The sequence below is a fragment of the Drosophila sulfurigaster genome, chromosome 2R (genome assembly GCF_023558435.1).
Source record: "Drosophila sulfurigaster albostrigata strain 15112-1811.04 chromosome 2R, ASM2355843v2, whole genome shotgun sequence".
Taxonomy (NCBI): domain Eukaryota; kingdom Metazoa; phylum Arthropoda; class Insecta; order Diptera; family Drosophilidae; genus Drosophila; species Drosophila sulfurigaster.
Genome location: NC_084882.1, coordinates 2140285 through 2165254, shown reverse-complemented (window position 1 = coordinate 2165254; position 24970 = coordinate 2140285). Strand labels below are relative to the sequence as shown.

Here is a 24970-nt window from a genome sequence, read left to right as displayed (position 1 = left end):
TTGCACAATTAAAACAATTTTTTTTTAGGACTTTCCCATCGAAGAGTATGAACCATATGCAGTTGTCTCAGAAATACAAGGCCATATATGGAATTTTGCAATTGACTATAGGTGAGATTTTTTTTGTCATTATCACAAAAGGGTTGGTAGTGAAAAGAATGTAATATCTATATTGGACACCAATGTACATAGTATGCACTTTCAAGTGGTCCAATCTGTATCTTAGTCACTAAGTAACTGTAAATTAAGTAACTTAGTAATTAAGTTAAAATATTATTTTACATGTAACCACAAACGGCGAATACTTGTCATAGAACATTAATTAACCACTCTCAGACAAGGAGGTCTATTTATACCCGCTACCCATAGGGTTGAAGGGTATTATAACTTTGTGCCGGCAGGAAATGTATGTAACAGGTAGAAGAAGGCATCTCCGACCCTATAAAGTATATATAGTATATTCTTGATCAGACAACAGCCAAGACGATCCATGTCCGTCTGTCCGTCCGTACTTATGAAACACTTTGACAGCATTTGTTATGTCTGCACGCAGATCAAGTTTGTTTCAAATTTTTGCCACGCCCACTTCCGCCCCCGAACATCAAAAAAATCGAATATCAAGGGTGATATGGTGGTATTATGGTGTATACAATAATAACTATAGTATTTATGAGCCTTAAAAATTTGATTACGATCAGATAAAATTGTGGAAGTTATTGAAGAAATATTGTAACGTCTACGGTATATTTAAAATAAACCATTTGGTATATAACAAATATACCATTTGGTTTATTTTTAGTATTTTTGTAGTATTTTCGATATATTTTGAAAATAATACCGGAATATTTTGCTTTTATTCAAAATGGGTAGCGGGTGTCTCTATGATAAAGAAGAGAATAGGCTCAAATTGTCATATGAGCCGGCCCTTGCAAAGGAAACAAAGGAGGTTTCTGCCAACGCTTCACAGAGGGGCAAGTCGACGGTGACACTAGCGCTGGATAGAACTTAAATTATTATGGTACATTAATTTGAAGGCGACATATTTCATTTTACCAGACCGGAAGATGAACAGATGAACAAATTTTCTTTCATAACTACTCTAATGCTCTCTCATATGAATGTTGCTCAACACAAGTTATCAAAATGATGATAGACAGAAAAAATGGCTTTCGCAAACTTTCGTTTTGCAAGCTGCTCAGTATTTCTGAAGATTTCATGACATCAATGAAGAACGCTATGCAGATGTACAGGACTCTCCCAAGAGGGTCGTTCAATAACAATGGCAGAGAAGTCAATTGTGTTACAAATGGAAGAAAGGTATTGGCTCATTTTGTCGGAGATGCCTAACTCTATCTCTTATAGTCTCTGAGATCCAGTTTTTCATACGAACGGACGAACAGATACACAGACATACGGACGGACATGGCTCGATCGTCTCGGCTGTTGACGCTGATCAAAAATATATATATATACTTTATAGGGTCGGAGATGCCTCCTTCTACCTTTTACATACATTTCCTGCCGGCACAAAGTTATAATACCCTTCTACCCTATGGGTAGCGGGTATAAAAATCAGCGTAAAATACTTGTATGGGAAAATACGGAGGCTGTAACCGGCTTTTAGTTGCTATCAACATGCATTGTTTCATTATTAAATTTCTTATAATTAGGTTTGTCTGTAGATAGATCACATTATTCCCCGTCATCCATAAGAGCTTCGTATTACTCTTAATGGACATTATCATAGATGTACGCATCGAAGAAACCCCTTCTCTTGAGTGTAAGACCGGGCCAAGATCAACGGACTTCTATCTCTAGACTTGCCAATTCTCCCCAACTGAACATAACCGCCAGTCAAAGTGTTCTTAGCCTTCCGTAGCTTTATCTTCTGATTGAACGCAATGAATGTTAATAGCTAGGAGTCTCTGGATTGTTGACCGCAACCCTTTTTCAACCACAATTGCTGAATAAGCAAATTTTAAATAAATTATAAAATTAGTTTTGAATAAAGCTCCAAATCGATCATCTCGTTAATGGAGTTATTGAGATAGAATTTTAAATTTTATAATAACAATTTTTATGAATTACGCAAATCAACTTTGTCGTACATACTTTCTGTAATAACCCGTGAATAACACTGAATATTGTTTCTATTTTATGTATATTATTTATTATTACTTTTAGTAAATGACACAAGTATTATATGCACTCTCGTTGATAGCTTGCGAACTACTGGCCTGCATTTGAGCGCGAGCCATCGTCCCTCTCTGCAGAGTCATCGTTGGCGCTCTCCGTATCTACTCGCACCGGTTCCCACATCCCTCCTTTGTTTACCAGTTTGAGTTTTAAACCAGGTCCCAGATGATGTGTCGTATTGTTCGGGAGTATCCACCGACGATTGTTGACGTGTCTTCCCAAAATCCGCCGCAGTCAATGCTAAATCCGTAAAATTCTTGTGCTCGAAACTGGAATTTTCTTTAGGTGACTAGCATCCCTTATAAGTGTTTTCCCCTCCCCTGTCAATTTAACAATTTTACCTTCACGCTCCAAGACTTCATATGTTGTGGTATCAAAATTTGGTGTCAACTTATTAGGGAGCACTACATTCTTCATCAGTACCTTGTCGCTCACCTGAATACTAATCTCTTTCGCTCCTCTCTTCTTATCTGCATATACTTTTCCTTTATGTTTTTTGTATATAATCATTGTCCTTTTCTTCCGAGTCATGAGCTTCACCCAATGCATCTTGTATGTTTGGAATTTTGTCCTTAATCATTCTGTTAAACATAAGTTCTGAAGGAGAGGTACCTGTTGTACTGTGCGGGGTGACAATATGCATTAAAATGAACTGCTGAATGTCTTCTTGAAAGTTGGTTTTGTTAAGATGAGCTATTTTTAGACTTTTCACTAAAGATCGATTCATGTTTTCGACCTCGCCATTCGCCTGAGGCCAATATGGTGTGATCCTTATTAGTTCGATGCCATTTGTGCTGCAGTATTGTTCGAACAACGAACTAATATATTGTCTCCCGTTATCCGTTCGCAGATATCTCGGAAAACCCAATCGACAAAATATTTCTTTCATGGCTCCTATAATTGATTCCGATGATATAGATTGTAAAAATTTTAGTTCCATATACCTGGAAAAATAGTCGATAAATACGAGGACGTATTTACCGTTTGGAAGTGGGCCTAGTAAACTAGCTATAGAGTTCCATGGGCTTGTTGGAAAAGCAGTTCTTTGCATAGGAGCCGGTCTTAATGGCTGAGATACTAACATGCAATCTTTGCATGATTTCACAAAATTTTCCACATCTCGATCGATGCGTGGCCACCATACCTTTACTCTTAATCGACGCTTCATGGCTGACTCACCAGGGTGTCCTTCATGAGCTAGTTCTAGAACTCTTTCCCGCAGACTTTTTGGGATAATTAGTCGTGTTCCCCCCAATAGGATCTTTCCTAGCATCGAAATTTCGAAGCGAAATGGGTAATAACTGTTTGATGTACTGCTTTCCCACGAGTTGGCATCCAAACATGTCATCGCGTCAACAATTTCCTCATCAGCACTACTTTTTAGCGCTATTTCCGAAATGTCCAATGATGTAGGGACAGTGTATTCAACAACTCGAAATATGTTGTGTTCCGTTTTACGCCAATCCGAATTTGTTGATGGTAATTCACATAATCGAGATAGGCTATCTGAAATGTTTTCTTTACCGGCTTTATATATCACCTTGAACTTAAAAGCTTGCAAGCATAAAAGCCATCGCTCAATTCGTGCCGGCGGTTTTGAGGTTGGCCTAAAAATGGTTTCGAACGGCTTATGGTCTGTCACCAATTCGAATTCCAAGCCAGTTAAATAAAAGTAGAACTTTTCAACAGCCCATACTAGAGCGAGACTTTCTTTTTCAGTCTGAGAGTAACGTTTTTCTACGTCGGATAGACTGCGACTTGCAAATAAAATAATTTTAGGTTCTCCAGATGTGTCAAATTGAACTAGTACTGCTCCCAGAGCAACTGGGCTGGCATCCGCTATTAGACGTGTCTTTTTGTTTGGGTCAAAATATGACAAGCTTGGTATTTTTTCTAAATGTAACTTTAGGTCTTCAAAAGCTTTTTTTTTCTATTTCGCCCCAATTAAATTTGCTTTCCTTTTTCAACAGTCGTCTTAAAGGCTCTGTGCAATTTGCCAGGTTGGGGATAAATTTACCAACGTAAGTAACAAGTCCTAAAAAACTCCGAGTCTCCTCCTTGTTTTTGGGATCTCTAAAAGAAAGGATTGTTTGGACTTTTTCAGGATACACTTCAATACCTTTACTCGACAGAATATGTCCCAGAAATTTCACTTCTTGCGTTTTCCAAACGCATTTTTCCTCATTCAACACAACGTTATTTTCCTTCAAAACATCTTTGACTTTCTGAACTGCATCGTCATGGTCCTTCTCGCTGATTCCGAAAATAATTATATCGTCGATGTAGTTCATCACGTTCTTGCATGAAGCTAAAAGCTCTTCGAGTCTTCTCTGGAAAATCTCTGGAGCAGAGTTAACGCCAAACATAAGCCTTTTATACCTAAATAGCCGACGTGGGGTAATAAATGTGGTTATGCTCCGGCTGGACTCATCTAACTCCAGCTGATGATATGCACTTTTTAGATCCAGTCGTGTGAAATATTCTGCGCCCTTCAACTTAGTCATAAAAGTGTCGAATATTGGTAATGGATAATTCTCTCTCAAGATTGCCTTATTTGCCAGCCTCATATCGATGCATATTCTGATGTCACCGTTTTCTTTAAATGCTATGACCATGGGCGATATCCAGGGAGAATGGCCTACTACTGGTTCGATGATATAAAGGGCAAGTGCTTCTTCCAATTTTGCTGTTATTTTGTCTTCCAGGGCAATTGGTATTCGCCTCATTGGTTGTTGAACCGGCTTAATGTCTGCCTTTATTGATAACTTTACTGGTGTCCCCTTCCATTTTGGGAACGGTGTTAATTTTTCTATTTTCTTGACACAGAGCCCGAGACGTAAGGCATTTAGTTTGAGTGCTGTGTCCTTTCCGAGTAGTGATTGTGTTCCGTTTTTTATTACGAAAAACGTAGCAAACACCTCAGAATTCTGGCCAATAGATATAGGAGCTTTGCAAACGCAAATTACTTGCAGCAATTCGCGCGAAGCATATCCTCTGAACTGATTCGTTGAATTCGGTCTAACGTTGAAAACAGTTGCTTTATCTATCTGCAGACAGGCCCAGTCCTTTGGGCTTATTAGATTATAACGGGATCCAGAGTCAATCACCAGCGAGAGTTTGCGACCCCAAACTCGACATTTAATTACCTCATCCTCATCATCGTTTTGGATCTTAAAACAATTTGCGTTGACGTTTAGCGGTGTTATGATAGTCATGGGATCGCTGTCGTTTCAGATTTGTTTTACATTTAACTGCAAAATGGCCAATCCGTGCGCCTTTATTGCACTTCTGGTTTATGGCTGAACATTACGGGCTGTTGCTATTGTGACCTTTACGGCCACATCTTCCGCATTCAAATGGTTTATTTAGGTTAACGTGTCCTGCTGAAATTTTTCTTAACGTCTCAGTTTCTGGCTTTGAACGCATCATCTCCGATTGTTTATTAATCTCTTCATCGACTTGGCAGACATCAATTACCTGAGTCAATGTGTACTCTTTTTCTAAAAGTTTTTTTTTTTTTTTAATTAACACCGGCTCAGCTGTCGATTATCTTGTCCTTAAGGGAAGTCTCCTCAACTTCTGTTTTAGTGGTCCCAAAGTCACATTTCTGAATCTGATTTCGCAATCTCAGCACAAATTTGCTTAAAAACTCTCCTTCCGTAGGACAAATATTTCTGAATAGGTGCCTCTCAAAACTTGAATTCTGCTTTGGTGAGAAATATGCGTTTAGCTTGTCGACCAGAACCTTGTATATGTCTATATCTTTATCTACAACATTTTCTACCATAGCATCAGGTAAAGAGAATGTTACAGTTTGAAGCTGTGGTCCCCCCCAAAATGCAGCAATTTGCTTCTCTTACGAACAGAGGTATCAATTTCTTCCGCTAACAGGTAAATTTCGAAGGCTCGCAGCCATTTCTCCCACTCAACGCGCAAGAGAGTCTTCTCAATTGTTTCGCTGAAAAATGGCTTGATAACGCTCTCCGTCATTGTTGTCAGATATTCCTGAAATCAAGAGATAAACAAAATAATTTTGGTTTTATTTGGCAAACTGCCACTGACTTAGTCAGATCGTTTTAAGTGTCAAGTTGTATTCAGCGTACACTTTTGCGGCTCATACTTTTTTTTTGTATAGCCCCTGACTGACAGCCAGCTTCATATATTTTAAATTCGACCCGTACACTTAGTACTGCCCCTGACTCAAAGTCAGCTTCGTACTTACTTATATATATGTATGTATTTAATTCGGCCCGTACTCTTAGTACTGCCCCAACACTATGGTTACTTAATTTTCTCTTAACTCATATTTGCTTGTTTCTGCATTTATTTTTGTGCACTCTTTGATACGCATCACACCTGCGATGATTGTAACGCCTTGCATTCCATTTCGTTACACTCTCTTTTTTTTTTATGCGTTACTCTCTTTGTTTTCCAAGATCACGCCACCAACGCACTATGGGCAAAAATTCGCAAAGTGCAGCATATTTACATTTTTTTTTTGTGTTCGGTATCATTAAATTGACTTTATTTTTTGAATTAGAATACTTCAAGAATACTGAAACATATTTTTAAAAAATTTAGACTTCGTTGGTAATTTGTTATTCGCCCATATTTAAAGACTATGGTCTGGACCCTCTAAAAAAAATTGGCGTGAAAACTTGTGATTTTTTCTGTCAATTTTATATTCAAATATTAAATCAAACAAAAAAGCTTGAATATGGAATTTAATCGTCAAGGTATGTAATATTAATTATTGGCACTAAATTTGTGGTACATGTGAAATATTGTCCAATCGCGCAATGTGTTGTTGGTATGTTTTTAGGTCCCTGGTAACAAATGTATGTGTGTTTCTGTGGAGTGTAACTAGTGCGTCTAGGCCGGTCGAGGCAATATTAAAGCTGAATGTTATTAACCAAACTGTTAACAATCAAATAGTGATTAACATTGTTGCCCGTTTTTGCCCGATTTACGGCAATACTCAATGTTGCAGTTGTATTTATGTCTTATTTTTCAACGTTGCTTGATTTTTGGAGCAAAAACAACCTCCAACAAACTGCTGTGAAGCAGTTTGTTTTGCAAAATATCGATGAAAATGAATTAAGTGATTTTCAGGAAATCTTAATAAAAGATAAGCTTATTCAGTTTTTCGGATAGAATAACAATCCAATTTCTCAAATTTTGCATAAAGTACTAGTACATTGGCACCAAAAATATGGAAACCTCCGTGCTTCTTCTAGGGGCTCTCCGTGAAAATGTGTCAGAAGAGCGCAAAAAATTGTACAAACTCGATATGTTTTCTCATACAAGGAAAAACAGCCGCCTGAATACTATATCAGATGTGTTTAATAGAGCATTGGATTCCTCTGACCCACTGCTTTCAACTATAAATCTAAAGAAAGGCCAAAGATTAAACTATAAAAAAGCCTACCAAGAGATGTTATAGCTCTTTTGGAGTCTCCTGATATTGAGCCTCCAATAATATGGGCATGTGTAGACAATAATGATAATCAGTTAGAAGAAGGCGGAGATAATGAACTCGAAATTTTCGGGCAAAGTTCCCTGGAGTTGGAGGAAGAGATTTGTGAAGAATAAATTAATAACTGGGCACCAAGGTATGGAGTCACAAAACATAATATTGGGCTCTAATTAATTATACCCGCTACCCATAGGGTAGAAGGGTATTACAACTTTGTGCCGGCAGGAAATGTATGTAACAGGTAGAACGAGGCATCTCCGACCCTATAAAGTATATATATTCTTGATCAGCGTCAACAGCCGAGACGATCTAGCCATGTCCGTCTGTCTGTCTGTCCGTCTGTGTGTCTGTCCGTCCGTCCGTATGAACACCTAGATCTCAGAGACTATAGGAGATAGAGCAATAATTTTTTTTCGACAGCACTTGTTATATTTGCACGCAGATCAAGTTTATTTCAAATTTTTGCCACGCCCACTTCCGCCCACGCAAATCAAAAAAATTAAATAACAAGCGTAATTTTAAAGCTAGAGTTGAGAATTGGTATATACAATAATAGCTATAATAATTGTGATTTCTGAAAATTTGTTTGCGATCAGATAAAAATTGTCGAAGTTATTAAAGAAATACTTTTGTATGGGCAAAAACGCCTACTTACTAGGGGTCTTAGTTACTTTGGCTAACAATCTGGTATATTGTGCCGTCTATGGTATATTTTGAATGTGGTACTATATCGATATACCAAACATACCATTTCGTATATTTTTAGTATTTTTTCAGTATATTCAGTATATTTTGAGAAAAATACCGCAAAATATATTTCTTTTATTCAAAATGGGTAGCGGGTATCTCACAGTCGAGTACACTCGACTGTAGATTTCTTACTTGTTTTTGATTTAATTTTGCATGGATCCAAATCAAATTTAAAATGCGAATTTGCTAAAAATATATTAATTTAATAAATTTAGTTTAATTTTGTTAAATATATTACATTAAAATATTTTAAAACAAATTTTTAGAAAAAAAATCGAAAATTATAACCTCATGGTAGGGTGGGCGGGAAGAAAGGCGTGGTCCAATTGAAAAAAGGAAAAATCCGAAATTTGTTCTTTATTTTTAGGTATATGTACAAAGTTTCATGTTTCTATCTTCAAAAATGGTAAAAATGCCGCAATTCAGGACTATTTGCCCATAGTGCACCGAATGCATGCATAAAATGAAATGAAAAGACCAACTAACGGAATTGCAAACTGTACGCAGAATGCGTGTCTTTGGGCTTTTTACTGCACAAGTATTTTCCGCACAACTCTTTGCTTTATTTTGATTATTATTTAGTTAATGTTAATGTTTTTTTTTTTAAATTTACCTCGTCGCCAATGTAATAACCCGTGAATAACACTAAATATTGTTTCTATTTTATGTATATTATTTATTATTACTTTTAGTAAATGATACAAGTTTTATATGCACTCTCGTTGATAGCTTTCGAACTACTGGCCTGCATTTGAGCGCGAGCCATCGTCCCTCTCTGCAGAGTCATCGTTAGTGCTTTCCGTATCTCCTCGCACCGGTTCCCACACTTTCCATAACAACTTCCGTCCGTTGAATAGTCAGCGTAAGCCAATGATTTAGTAGACTGTAAAATATATTAATAGCGGGATTTATGTAAGTGCTATTATATGTTTAATTCGTTTGGTGGGGTGGCATCGATAGGTACAAACACTTTGTTTTAGATTTCAAAAATATGTTTTTCTTTGAAAAGCACTCGAAGAATATTGCGACAGATGGTTGCCATTGGCAGGCCGCTGGTGCCCGGCAACAGGCCAGGCTGAATGATGCGAGAATGCACATCTGCACCGAGCACCAAGTCTTTGAGGGGAGAGCCAAGTTGAGGGTCAACGACGGATATCCGAGGTCAGGGAGCAGATGATTGCTGTCCAGACGCCTTCCGTACTAATGATTCGGCTCAATTATCATCTGCATCCTGATAGTTTTGCACCCGGTTTCAAGCGGAATATTTGTATTGGGGAGGATTGTCACGGCCTTATGCTGCAGCAGTGACATCAGAGAATTTTCCAGTGCCCCTTAGGTGATAGATGTTGAGAGGGCTGAAGGCGCTCGAAAGGTGAGAGGCAGTGATACGGTCGAAATGTAGACCGCAGGCCTTCGCTTGTGTCTGCTGCGCTAGCGTCCGCCGTGAGCCTTCTTGGAGTAACGATCGAAGGGCGAGTGGGAGCGGGACCGTAATATGGCCGGAAGGGTTCACGGGTGGCCGCTCCGCTGCCGTTCTCGGTGCTCATCGCGTGCGTGTGGTCTCGGTTGCAGATCCCACAGGTTGCAGAAGGATTGCCCTGCCTGCAGACTCTTCTCTCAAGATTGCTGTCCTCAATCGGGAGCAAAATTAATTTTGATGTAAGCACGTCCACGACGTGGACTTTTCGTCCATGCCAGAACATGTGGCCATCACGTGACCCATGTGCCGTTGATAGGAAAATTGTATTCCTTCACGATGACCATGTCGCCGATTCATATCTTTGGTGTGGGATGGCCATTTGGTCCGCTTGTGAAGCTTCTTAGTGTGTGCTGGAAAGCCAGCGGAGAGAAAGTTGGTGCTAAAAAGCCTTCAGTCTATGCCAGCGGTTGAAGATGGAGGCGACGGGTTTTGCGATTGCTGGACAGTGGACCGTATATTATGAAGTGACAAGGAATCAAAGCCACTAAAGGGTTGAATGATGGCGTGGCATTGTAGAAGAGTGACCTAAATTTCATCATGCCCGCTTTCCATAATTCGCCTATGTGTGGGGCGCCCGAAAGTTTGAAATGCCAGGATAGGCCTTGATAGTCAGGTTTAGACACTATTCATTCTCGTATCTTTTCCAGAAACTCTCGAAATCTGCTTAGCCGCTTAAACAAATGGCTTTCCGTTGTCAGAATACATCTGATGCGGATATCCACGTTGGGTCACTAAACGGGAGAAGGCAAACTAAGAATTTTTCGATGAGGGTCAAATGTATTGCCTTCGTGCTGAAGCATACGAAGATGCAGACGTAATGTTAAAAGATCCCGCGAAATCGATCGGTGTGTGTAAAAGATCTCTTAAAGAAGTTGTGAAGTGGGTAGGTCACCCATCATTTGAATTTTCAATCTCTTTTTGAAAATCATGTAGGCCATACATGCGTGGATGGCTTTGATGAGAACCTTTGACCAACCAATTTGTTTCGCCCTACGCAAGGATATGCGATGGGTGAATCGGACCAACAGACGAGCACCCGACGAAAAATAAATGTTGTAGCTCAAGGAATTGGACGCTTTTCCGTGACCGCACGTCTTTTTGCCGTCAATACATGGATTCATGTCTCGTTCAGTTTCTGGCAACTCAATCAGTGCTACTCGGTTGAGAAGTCTTTGCATAGCAACATGACGATTAGTCGCATTTTAACTCAGCAGAGTTCGTTTGTGCTGATCTGAATGGAGCTTGGAGTGGCCAGTTTCCGACTCCCATCAATGAAGTGAATAAAAGTCTGAGAACCTGCTGAGAAGGTCTTCAAACTATGGTAAGCACTTAATACGGTGCTCAGGTAGAGTCTCCGGAATGGGATCTGCAGGGTTTTGTTCAGATCGAACTTGGAACCAATTTATGATTTGCCTTATCTTGGAAATACGGTTGTTCAGCCATACCAGGACAATGGTAGAGCCGAGAGTTTACGATGAGTGACTGCCACGAGTTCAGTTAGAAGAACTGCACCTTGCCACGAGTTCAGTTAGAAGAACTGCACCTCACAGTTCTAATGTAGGGATGAATAAACGCTTGACCGGGGCTACCCTGGTCTTGGCCGTGAGGAGGTGCGTGGCAACGCACTGTCTCAATACGGAATACATAGAAGCCGCGGTATTGCTTAAATTGCAACCACCAAGAGCCGCTGATGTTATATATTGCAGGAGAGCTCTCGAGGTATTTCTTCCATTTGTCTAGAATAATATAGTGGCAAAGGTTTGTCCCACTAGAAAGTCTTTAGACAGATCTCATACATGAAGAACTTGACTTGGATGACAAAGGGGTCTAGCAACTCGGCTGGATCGAACAGCTTGACAATCTGGAAGAGAAATTCCTTCTTTTTATTGAAATTTTGCTGACGCCAAGCATTTAAGTCACAGGAATAGCGTGTCCCGGAGTGGCTTTTATTTTATCCATGACGATGTAGTTCTACTGGAACTTTAGGTCTGCGTTTCTGGAAAAACAGTTTCAATTTTTTAGAAATTAAGAGAATTTATTTTGCATGACCCAAATCAATGCAATCGGGTGTTTGGAACGGAAAGGTCACTAGATATGAGTGAAGTTCTCCTCACAAACGGTGTCCAACTCTTTCAACAGCTCTACTGGAATATTCCTTCTAAAAAACGGAAAGGTCACTAGATATGAGTGAAGTTCTCCTCACAAACGGTGTCCAACTCTTTCAACAGCTCTACTGGAATATTCCTTCTAAAAAACAGAAAAAAGCTATTCGAGGATCTTGCGTTCGCACTCGGACACTCTCGTTGAGAAAGTGAATAAGGATCTTGGCACACTCTGTAAGATGGGGCCGTTGAGAATCCAGACAATCTTGCCGCAAATATTCAGTCGGGAGCGGCTAAGGATGATAGAAGGAAGGACATCCACGCCGATGAGAATATTGATCTGCGCGCTTATGTAAAAGTACGGAACGTCGAAAGTTGATGCTTCAATATGGAGTCTCGGCTTTGTTTTAAAGCCAATGCTGAAGTACCATAACTTCTGTGTTTGCGCAGCAACCGCCTGATTAAGATCGGAGATTTTTGCTTGCACGGGTCAGAAAGTCAACTTGGTGCGGTAGAGAAATCGCTCAGAGATGAACGTAGCCTCGGACCCTATGACGATTCTTACTGACATGCTTTAATGACCGCCGTGCCGAGCAGTGTTACCAACTCTTCTGGTCCTAAAATAGCTAAAGTAACATATGAAAGACGCTAGAAACCGCCAGAAAATTAGGATGATAGCCAAAATATAAAGCTACATGTTGAACTAAAATAGTTTATGGCAACACCTATGCATATAGAATATATATTTAATTGTGTTTTAGGATGATTAGCATTTTAACTTACCAAGTGTCTTGCAGACACTTACATATATCAGTACTCTCATCAGGCAACAAGCTATACTTGGCATCACCGATATCCTCCTTTAATAACGATTTAAAGCTTGGAGCCAAAATATTTGTTATAATACTGGAGCACTTTGTTCTATGAAGCTTTAGAGCCGCCATCCTAAAAATTTGTCCCGCACAACAATCCCAAATGGTCAATGGGGCTCACCGACGAATGCGCCGCAACATACAAAGACAATGCCGCCTTTTGCAGGCAGGTTTTTGAAGTGACAGATGGAATAAACGTTATTTTGTTCGTCTGTGAAAACACAGATGACAAAGACTTGTACTTATTTGTTTTGGCATGCGCGTGCAAATCAGACAGTTTTGCATTAATGCTGGATTTGCAATATTTGCAAAAGCATTTTTGATTATTAGCCAATCCTTAAATGCTGGGTCTTGCAACCAAGCATGACGCGGATTTTGCTTATAAACTTTCGGCATTTAAACTGTCACACACGATCGTTTTGAAAATTGTGAAATACCCAGATGGTGATAGTAAAACACTAGTAAAAATCCCGCATATTGCTTTTGAAAACCGTCAGATCTAGCGGGGACTGTATATTCGGATTTGGACTTGGATTGGGGGCTGCACAGGCACTAATCTGACTAGTATCACAGCGATGTAGCTGAGCGTTATGGGTTCCTTTGCATGTGAAGCTATTATGTGCGTTAGTGCACACTCGGAGCTGGCTGACTACTCCTATTGTGAGAGTATGAGTTTGGGAAGCTTGGTCGAGCATAGAGACATATGGATGCAATCTGCGAATGCACTGCAGCTCCTTAATCGCTGCCCGAAACGGTGATGAAATTGTTGAAAGCCGTAGTTCGGGGTCTAGTGAATTTCGCTTGGAAGGCTCGAGTGGCTGCCTGACTACGCTGAGCACTTGCAACTTTTGAAGCGGAAGCGTCGATGTGGTGAGTGGCAAGTCGTCTTGGCAAGGAAGGAGTTTTTACAAACGAGGTAGCAGGCGGAATCAAAACAAAGGGTAGATGGGCAAAGGCCAAGTAGCGGAAAGTTTGACAGTTTCATAAAATAGTGATAGAGACTCAAAAGAAAGAAACCATACACACTAAAGTTTTGTGTAGCGTAAACCGTTCTTGTAGTGCACTTGCGCAAGAAGAGAAGTATGGAAGAGGAAGTTTGGTATAAGGTAAAAAAAAACACTTTATTGAACGTATTTAAAATTTACTAAAAATTAGTAAAGAAAAATTGTAAATTCTTTAGAATTATTGTGTAATTTGCAAATCATTTGTTGCATGTGTTGTTAGATTGTGTACTGGAACAATAATTGAAAAAAATGGCAGTAAATGTTTTATTTAAGTAAAGATAAGCCTAAATTTATAAAAAAAAAAATAAGAAAAAATAATCATTTTTGCACTTCGCAAGAAAATACTCTTAAAACATACAATTTGCTATGTACTTTAACACCCCTGACAAAATCGATTGTGCCTTACGAGCGTCTGCGGCTGTATTTTCCCTACCTCCTCGCTTGGTGTATATTGCATTAGCAGCGCCGTGTGTTGCGTGTTTGACTAATATTCAATCTAATGTCAGGTAGGTTTTTTCATAAATTTTTTTTTCTTTAAAAACAAAATATATCCAAGAACTTAAACAACATTGGAATACTATTGATAAACATTGGAATAAATAAGAAATAAAAATGCTCAAAACCATTAAATGCGAAATTCAACGGAAGGTTTGATTTTTAAAAAATTATGATTAGATATCTGTGATATGTATTGAGTTGAATCCGAAAATGATGAAACTCATTTGTTTGAACGTTGGTGTAGAAGTATGCACGTTTAAGTTCAAGCGATACCAAACAAATGCTTGTTACGCGCGGAACCCAATCGACAAACAATACCCAGATTATCAAAGTATACATAGGTTCCCGTTGCCGTATTAAAACTCTCGGTAGATAATTTATGAACAATGTGGAGATATAACGCTGAGATGACTACCCTGAGGAACTTCATAAGAATCTCGTAAATAATAAGAAGCAAACAGACATTTTAAGTTCTTTTAAAATAATAACTTATTATTCAGCATAACAAATTGTTTGGGAATCCAATAAGGTTTTTTTAAGCTTAGTTTGTTTTTATTGGATCTTCTCTTTATGAGTCTAACAATAAGGTTGCAAATCTTAAAATAATACAATATCTAACAGTTTGTTTTGAACTGAAATAGAGATTACGTGGTCCTAATAATTAGCGCTGGATTGGAAGGTCGTTGCGGCGAAGACGAGAACTGCTGGAAACTCGCGTGAGCGCTCTCGCGAGATGATTTGGATGTACTGATAGCCTGTTGTAGTACTTTGTTTTGATTTGTGCTATCTCTTCTCTGACGAGTGGTATGTGAAGGTCCCTGTGAATGTTTTCATTCCGAACGTACCACGGTGATGGTTCTGAGAATTTTTGATTGAGTTCGTTGAATTATATCCACACTGCTGTTACTGGCATTCCCCCACAACTGGGAGCCGTACATCCAGATTGGTTTCAAGACGGTGTTATATAGGAGTACCTTGTAGTCCAAGCTAAGGGGCGAGCGGCTATTGATAAGCCAGTGGAGGCTGTTGGCTTTGAGCTTTAAATGCGTTCTTTTGGCTTCAATGTGGCTGCGCCACGTAAGCCGTCTATCGAGGTGTACGCCAAGATATGTTACTACATTTGCTATCGGAACCACTGTGTTGTTAAGAATAAGTGGAGGGCAGTCTTGCCTGTTAAGAGTGAACGTTACTTGTTTGCATTTTTGTTCGTTAACTTTGATTCGCCAGTCGGATAGCCATTTCTCCACTGCCACCAGGTGTATAGCAAGTTGCGCCGTTGCTTGCTTGGGGCATCTCGAGCGGCTTAGGATCGCTGTGTCATCTGCAAAAGTGGATGTGGTTAGATTCCTGCTCGTTGGGATGTCCGCAGTGTAGATAAGGTAAAGTGTTGGTCCAAGCACGCTGCCTTGAGGAACTCCGGCTCTAATGATGTAGTCATCGGACATGGCTGAATTACATCTTACTGAGAATTTCCTGTTGTATAGGTATGACTTCAGAAGTTTGTGAGTGTTGATTGGGAGCATTTCTGAAATTTTGTGCATTAGACCTTCTAACCATACTCTGTCGAAAGCTTGTGATACGTCCAGAAATATCGCAGTGCAGTACTCCCTTTGCTCGAATGTATTTCGGATTTCTGAGGTTATGCGGTTGACTTGCTCAATGGTTCCGTGTTTTTCTCGAAAACCGAATTGATGAATCGGGATTTTGTTGTGTGTTCTGAGATATGGGGTAATGTGTGCCAAGAAACATTTTTCAAAGAGTTTTGATAGACACGTTAGTAAACTAATTGGTCTATATGATGAAGCGATTGTGCGGTCTTTGCCAGGTTTTGGTATCATTATAATGATCGACTTTTTCCATCTCTCTGGAAAGTGTCCGTGTCTCGTTATTGCATTGAAGAGCTGGCAAATAGCTCGAACAGCACAGAGAGGAAGTTCAATAATCATTTTTGGTGATATTAGGTCGCATCCTGGAGATTTTTTTGGGTTGAGTTGTTTGTTTATGATTTTGAGTAACTCATGTGGCCTAAATACAATAGGTTCATACGTTGATGTGTCGATATCTGATGTTGCTGGCAGTGTGATCCCGTTTGATGATGTGTTGGGCTGAAATACATTTTGAAGATGCTCTGCAAATCTGACGGCTCTTTCTTTGTCGCTTCGAGCCCAGTTGCCTGTGGATGTCCTTATTGGCATTGCAGATTCGATTGGTGCGCAGAGAGATGAGTGTGCTCTCCAAAGTGGGAACTTGGAGCTCATTGGGGATAACTGTTCTATGTAATGTTTTTGGGACCTTTCTTCTTCATGACGAAGTGCAGCTGAGAGCCTCCGTGTAGCGTCTTTTAACCTTTGTTTTGCGGATGGTGATCTGTTGGATTGCCATTCTCGCCGTGAGCGTCGCTTTGCTAGAACGAGCTGCTCTATTTCAACGTTCGTGTATCTGTTATTGTTCGATGTTTTTTGCGTTTGTGGAGTTGATACGCGAGCTGCTGCGACCAAGACGGATTCTAGAGTGTTTGTGGATAAGTTGATATCAGCTTCGTCATTCAAACGTGGATTCAACTCAATGTGCGAACTTATATATTTTTTATACTTTAGCCAATTGGTTTTATTCGTTGTTAGTCTGAATGGTTTATCTACCGCAACTGGATGTAGATTTAGATGAAAAAGTACAGGCGAGTGATCAGACGATAGATCTGATAAGGAGTTGGCACTTATCAGGTTGCGAGGAATGTTTTTTGTGACTGCAAAATCTATCAAGTCTGGCAGTTTTCTAGGATCTGTTGGCCAATATGTAGGTGTCCCAGGTGACACACAGTCTAGCTTGTTGCTTGCTTTTATTATTGCATTGTACAACTGCCTTCCCTTAGGAGTCACAAGTCGAGATCCCCAATGCCTATGCTTGGCATTGAAGTCTCCTGCTGCTATAAATTGTTCGCTCAGAGAGTTGAAATATTCCATGAATTGGGATTCTGATATTGTAAACCGAGGAGGACAGTACACGGCGGCAAGCTTTAAAGATCGGGAATCCATTTGCACATCTATTGATGTAGCTTGCATGAAGTTAGTGGCGAAGCTATTGTGGAAGCAGTGCTTCATGCGATTTCTAATCAGAATCCCAGTGCCTCCATGTGCTTTCCCGTCTGGGTGATTCGTGTTGTAGAATAGGTAGCCTCGAATTTGAAAATTATATTTATTTGTGAGATGAGTTTCTGCGAGTAGCATTACATCGATATGGTTATTATTAAGGAATTGAGTTAGCTCGAGTTTGCGCTGTGAGACGCCGTTGGCGTTCCACAGTGATATACGGAGTGGAGCCATTGATTTATTTATTCTGTTTTTGAGCAACAAGCAGCTCAATCAAAACGTTCTGGTTTCGCATAAGATCTTGCATAGTTGTCTGCATGAATGACATGAACTCCATCATACTATGTTGAAGATTACATATCATTGTTTCAAGTTTGTTCGTAGACTGTTCTTTTGGTTGATGAGGGGAAACTGATGATCTTGGATTGGTGGGAGCGGTACTTTTAAGACCCAATTTTAGAGCAGTTGCAAAGCTTGCGGATTTGTCGGTGAACTCATTATTGGCTAAATATTTAACAGCTGTAGGGGGGAAGACATTACGTGTAGATTTCATAGGTGGTGTATGTGAGTGAGCAGTGGTCACTCTTAGGTGTGTACGACTTTTCAGTTCCTTGTAGACTGGACAGCCCCTGTAGTTAGCCGTATGGTTGCCTCCACAGTTTCCACACTTTTTGCTGCTGGGATCCTCTTTATTTTTTGGGCATTTGTGAGATTCATGAAGGTCTCCACAAGCAACGCATACTGGTCGAAGCGTGCAATAAGACCTTGTGTGGCCATATTCCTGGCAATTATTACACTGCACCGGTCCATTTCTTTTATGCGGCTCCTCTACCGTAATTCTGCGGTGTAGTAGGAACTGGAGAGTAAAGATTGGATGCACTTCATTTTTTTTCAGAGGCTTGGATTTGGTTTCGGGTTCAAGTTCTACCTTAAAAAGAGGTTGAAGCTTTCTTTCTCTGTTCGAAATGTTAATAACATTTTTTACATTAAAACCTTTTTCCATCAGTACTCTTGTAACTTCAGCTGGTGTTACTTCCGGCTCAATACCCTTTAGAACTACTTGCTGGCCCTTACTGCTTTTTAATTGGTACGTGTAGAAGTTTTTATTATTGTCGTTTAAATACTTCGACAAAATTCTATAGTTTTCTTCCGTTTTAGTCTGGACTTTTGTTTCATGAATATTTCCCTTTGTTAATGGAATTATGTGGAAATTGTCTGGTCCTATTAGATTCAGTATCGAGTTTACGAGAGCATTCGAACTTTTCTCTCGAATGTAAATCGGCGGCGGCTTAGGCTTTTTGTTGTCCCCTACGATGTCTTCAGGAGGTATATCATCGGATTTATCTGCCAAAATAGCAAATCTGTTTGCTTCTATGGGCTTCTCTATTGTAGATTGTTTTGAGGTGCCTCGAGTTATTTTAGCAGAGTTACCAAGTCTAGAGTTCTGCGGGCTAAGCTTACGTTTTATTTGTATGTAGCGATCCATACCAGTCTGTACGGCCGAACGTTGTTTTGAAGAGAGAGAGAATCCAATAAGGTTAAGCTTATATAACAAAAGGGGGAATGGTCATAAGCTTAACTAAAATCTTAATAGTTTAAAGCATCCCTGCGGAAATTAGTAATATCAATATCAAATATAAATGATCAATTATTAACTATCGCATTGAAGTCATAATCGAAGTTTTAGCTCAGCAGCTGATAGTTTAATTTTGTTGGCTCAGAAAACTTTTGCACGAAGTATAGAGAAGTTTTGTAATTTAAGGATCATTAAAATACTTTAGATCAACGCTTAATTTACCCCTGTACGCCAAAAAAAACGATTATCTATGTTACAGTCAAGAAATAAAGGTCAAAGTTGGGCCTTGGAGCTAAAAGGATACCTATGAAAATCATACTCGTACCTACCTAACTAATATGTTCAAGATGTTTTGCATTTTTTTTAAAGACAAATACCTACGTTACGCTTATTGTAATTAAGATTTCTGTGCACACAATGAGAATCGGCAGACGATAAACATAACATTACATCTTCAGCATCCCTAATAATAAACAAGATAAAAAACAAGGGACCAAGGTAGCTGCCTTGAAGAACTCCGGAATTGCTCCCAACTGATCTTGAGACAAAGCCGTTTAAATACACTTTCTGGGTTCTAAAGCTTAAACATCCAATTAAAATCCAAACTATTAGGTTCTTTGGAAATCCCATCAGGATGTAAAAGAGAGTAATTAGAAAAATCAAATCTTTTGCTGAAATCTTGTACTGTTATTAATTATTCAACAAGTTTCTTTCTGATCTAGACAGAATTATGTAGTCTAATTCACAAACAAAGCACAACTGTAATTGAAGCCGCAGAGAAAAAGCCATGATCATTCGAAGAAATAATGAACGAAAAGTTATCAGTTGATGCTAATTTAATCTGTCGCAAAATTTGTCAAACCTATTTTTACTATAAAACTAGTTGTAATTGACTTGCGTGCTTGGAACTGCTCACGTACACCTTTTGACCATCCATATCATAATTACTAATGCAGTGAAAATGCACACGTTTTTAGGGCGTTTCATTGCTATACCCCGATGTAAACCTAAAGTCTAGAAGAACATAAAATGTTTTAAGTTAAAATGTAATTTCATGAGATTGTTATTATGAAGCGATTTTCTATAATGTCATAATTTCATTTAATATAATATATGTTTTAATATTTTGTCAATTGAAAAGAGCCCAAGTTTTCATAGAATATATACGCAAGACGGTGAACCTATACACCGACAACACTGTTGTCGATACTTCACTCCACTAAAAAAACACCATAATTTAGGTTAAAAAAAAATTGTATGGTAGGGGCAGCTCGGCGCATGGCAGACTTCGCACGTAGGAACGGCGCAGAAAATTTTTGAAGATATATAATTATGTGTAAGAATAGTAATATAAAATACAAATCATAAATATACATGAAAAAAATCAATATCAAACAAAGCATGATAAAAAACTAGCAAAATAGCTACAGTCGATTGTGCTCGCTACCTGAAACTAAATACTTGATCTGCATACAAAAATAGAAAGCGCAATTGAAACATTTATATTATAGAGAATCGGCAGACGATAAACAACATTACATCTTCAGCATACCTTAACACACGAGTGAGTGCACCGAGATCTGTCTCCAAGCACCCCTGACCACAACCTTGACCTTGTCGGTTGGATTGCTTCTAAGCATAAGTATACGCTCCCAACGTCCGAACGTCCCATGCGCTTGAAAAGCAGGTCATCGGCATTCTTGTTTTACCCGCTACACATAGGGTAACAGGCAGAAAGAATCATGTATGAACCCTTAAAGTATTCTTAGTCATCGTGAACAGCCGAGACGAACACCAATGTAGGTCTCAGGGATTATATGTTATAGAAATATAATTCAACTTTATTATACGCGTGACCCGTAGAGTAGTATGGTAAAATAACTTTATGCCGGCAGGAAATGTATGTAACAGGTAGAAGGAGGCATTTCCGACCCTATAAAGTATATGTATATGTATGTTCTTGATCATCGTTAACAGCCAAGACAATCTAGTCTTTCCGTACAATCTCAGAGACTCTAAGAGATAGATCAATAATTTTTTTTCGACCGCATTTGTTATGTTTGCACGCAGATCAAGTTTGTTTGTTTTTGTCACGCCCACTTCCGCCCCCGCAAATCAACAAAAATCGAACAAGTCTAATTTTAGAGCTAGAGTTTTGGCTAAATTAGCTAAAAATTGTCGAAAAGAAAGAAATTAAAGAAATACTTTTGTATGAGCAAAAACGACTACTTACCTAGGGGCCTTGCACTTCCAGTAAAAGTTGCGGTTCATGTGCTCGCTGCCTTTTGATCCATGGTGTCCCTTGCTATGGACTGTCAGCAGACCGTTGGCGCTTGGTTGCCATGGACTCCACCTTTTGGGTTGACACGGATCTACCTGAGTTGTCAGCTACCTTGTGTTTGGCAATTTTTATCAGGCCCAAAGAGCCCCGCTGCTTTCACCGACGTTAGACCTGTCATGCTAGTCGGATTTTAAGTGTTTATATGCTCCCTACTAGCATACTTGTTACCAGATCAAAAAGGCCCATTAGACAAGAAGCAAATCCCTTTATCAGTATCTCGAGTTCCCAGGACATCGGCGCATAGTAGATCTGCTACTTTGATGTCTTGCAGACCCTAACCAGCCGGCAGAATTCAGTAGATGGTTTTGATGGGGTAGCAACATGTCTCCGCGCGACATATCTCCGCCGAACATAAAGCGACATACATATATGCGCGCGGAGATATGACGTTTTAAACCAGGGGTGTTCAACGCCTATACACTGAGTGCACTTTTGTTTTTGTAGATGCTCTGTGCTTATGGGTAGTGCGCCCATAAGCACCGTGCATATGGGCTTCGATTTGCACGCGAAACAAAAACAATTTTGCTTGTTTCTTCATTACATCTCTTTCCGTCGTCACGCTTCGCTGACCGCAATGTATTTTGTTTTTGTTTTTTCCTCGAACACATGCACTGGAACTTATTCTTCTGCCTGGGTTGGGTTTTGATTTATTTCGTGGTGGACCACCGTTAGTGTTATGTTAAATTTTTTGGCGGGTTAGAAAAATGAGTGATGAATTGGAGAGCACTTTTTTTTACCAAAAACTTTAAATGTGAAGTACAATGCGAAATATGCTTCATAGTTCTGGATGTAAACACAAAATACAATCGTAATTTCTCTCAGTGCACAGCTGCGCCCCTACACAAAAGCGCCGCTACATATGTACACGTTTTCTTGTATCTGTGTTAATAAACGCACTGCCATAAGACGAATTTGAGCACCCCTGTTTTAAACCATCATATCTCCATCATACATATGTCGCCTAAAAGCGTCATATGTCCGCGCGTAGATATGTCGTTTTTTGTTCGGCGGAGAAATATCGCTTTAAAAGCGACATAAGTCCGCGCGGAGATATGACTTTTTGAAAACGACATAGATCAGCCAAAAAAATACGGCATAATTCCGCTTAAAAATTTTGCCGTGCGGAGATATGTCGGCAGAGATATGCCGCTATGTCGGTTTTGATATACGACTAAAGAATAAAATTGTTTTTAAATATTGATAGTTGTTTTTTTATTTTTAGGCCAAAACATTTTCCTTATCGGGCGTCTCTGGACATAAGTTATGGCTCATTAAGTAGTAACATTACATATCCTATGACAGGATGTACCTTACGGGTAATGACTGAGGATTGCATCCTGTCTATAGGACCTGCAGTAAGTAAATATTATATTATTACTAATATAATCAATTAAGTTCGTTTTTTTTTTTTGACGATTTTAAACAAAAGATGATTTAGACTTTAAAATATGACTTACATTTCTGAATAGTTTATTTAAATTTGTTTTATATTAAATCCAATGTTCGTTACTAATCATATTAATAGTGTTTTTTCTGCTTCACAAATGAGTCTCATATGTTGTGAATATTTCAGACATCCCATAATTTTTGCAGTCATTGAAAAAATACTTAAATGGATATATTTCATACTAGAAACTCAAGAGTCGTCATTAATATACGAATAGTTTAACAAATATCCAAGTCAAAAAATGACACGATGAAAGTTTCTACTTTAACTTCTTCAATCGCCTCATGAAATATCCAAAAGTTAAGAAACAGAAGGCTAACATTCAGACACAACACGAAATCGGATCGATCTCGTTTTCGCGCCAAAATATTTAAATACACCAAAAGCTATATTTAGTATATAAGTTATATTACAACATTCTAAATAGTTCACAAAAAAATTCATTCTTGAATAACTTTTAAGTTTTTTTTATTTATACTCATAGGGTAGAAGGGTATTATAACGTATGTAAGAGGGATAAGGAGGCATCCGACCCTATAAAGTATATATATCCTTGATTCCTGAAAAATTTGTTGCGATCAGATAAAAATAAGATAAGATAATGGGCAATAACGTCTACTTACTAGGGGTCTTAGTTGCTTTGGCTGACAATCTGGTATATTTTGAAGTCTATGATATATTTTGAATGTGGTACTATATCGAGATACCAATTATACAATTTGGTATATTTTGAGAATAATATCTAACAATCGAGCTGATATATATATATATACACTATAGCTTTCTTACATGTTTTAATAACCACTCAATTCCACTAAATTTCTTGATATCTCGATCAGTCCCAACGCAATTATTTTCGTTGTCGCAATCGTCGTATGTATGTGCCCTGCAATGACGCTAGAGTCAAATGTGCTCGACTGTGATACACCCAATGACCGTTTTTATAGAAATTGATTTCAATATTTATTTTTAGTATATAATATTTATCAATTTATTTATCTTTAAATTATAAAGCTTCTTTAATGTAACTTTCGCAAAACAATTTATATTTTATTTTTGAATATTTAGGAGAATGGCTATAAGGATTGTTTCAACAATAATTTGTTGGCAGTCTTAAATGTTGGACTCATTAATATTTCAATCTTTCTTAATGATCAGAACACGTTATACCCGAAAATAAATTTAAGATCTTCAATTCACGATGTGCATTTAAAAACTTGCTTTGATTCTGCGAATGCATTGGCTCAACTTATTGCATATATAGCGAATGATAAAGACTTAATATCAACAGAACAAAATATGGACAAAAATAAAAGTGATAATTATCAATCAAAAAGTTCCGACTCTAAAGGCGATAGAACAAGCCAACATATAAATACGCTTATGGCAGACGCTGTCAAAGACGTCGAATCTAATCTTTCAACACATACTTCTTCTATGGAAAAATATAGGAAAAATATGTTTTCAGAAGATGATGCGCGCCTGAAAACCAGTTCCTGCTCATGCTTTAGTAATTCCGATGAAGGCAACATTTTAAAATTGGAGTCTAACCGACTTTTAAAACCCTGTAATCAAGACAATTTAGAAAAATCTTTACCACAAATTGAGTCTGAACTGGGGACAGCAACTTTCATGCATAAATCAACAGTGGAGGAGAAAGATTTCCACGTTATTCATGAGGATGAACTTTTTTTTATGGTAAGTTTTCTATTAATTTGCCATTTGACTGCCAACAATGAATGCGTCAGTAATATCGAACACCTCAAATCGAATACCATTAATGTTGGGAAACAATTTATTTAGGATAATTTTGGAGTTGACGAAGTATTTGTCTCTGAAGATCCTCTCCGAATCGTAGACAATCACTTCAGTATGCCACATGAAAAAGTTGACCTCCTTCGATCACCTATAAGTTTTCCTATTTCGGAAGAAAGCTATACCTTGTGTGAAATGACATTTACTTGGCATCTATTTGGAGGCAAGGACTTTCCAGACCCAGAAATTAAATCTACAAAACAGTAAGTATTTTTTTCTGTGTACAGGTAAATAAGGTCTTTTATCTGGCAATGAATCACATTTGTATATTATTTTTTAATTGAACTTTGACGTACATATCTAATATTATATTTGTATGTATAAAAT

General features: G+C 38.6%; 1 protein-coding gene across 10 annotated transcripts in view; it reads left to right on the top strand.

Moving 5' to 3' along the window:
- The window catches only part of LOC133835510 (autophagy-related protein 2 homolog B), a 93890-nt gene that overhangs the window by 51764 nt on the left and 17156 nt on the right, over nucleotides 1–24970 (top strand). For 6 of the 10 annotated variants that reach the window (XR_009893592.1, XM_062265471.1, XM_062265476.1 and 3 more), the window contains 4 exons: nucleotides 29–111; nucleotides 22604–22736; nucleotides 23897–24526; nucleotides 24632–24846. Coding sequence is in view for 9 of the 10 variants with exons in the window: in XM_062265471.1 (XP_062121455.1) it covers nucleotides 29–111; nucleotides 22604–22736; nucleotides 23897–24526; nucleotides 24632–24846 (1061 nt within the window). In the remaining variant the exon portion in view is untranslated. Of the gene's footprint in view, nucleotides 1–28; nucleotides 112–1670; nucleotides 1702–12160; nucleotides 12225–22603; nucleotides 22737–23896; nucleotides 24527–24631; nucleotides 24847–24970 lie in introns of those variants that run through there. The other 4 variants (XM_062265482.1, XM_062265475.1, XM_062265478.1 and 1 more) reach the window with 4 other exon arrangements.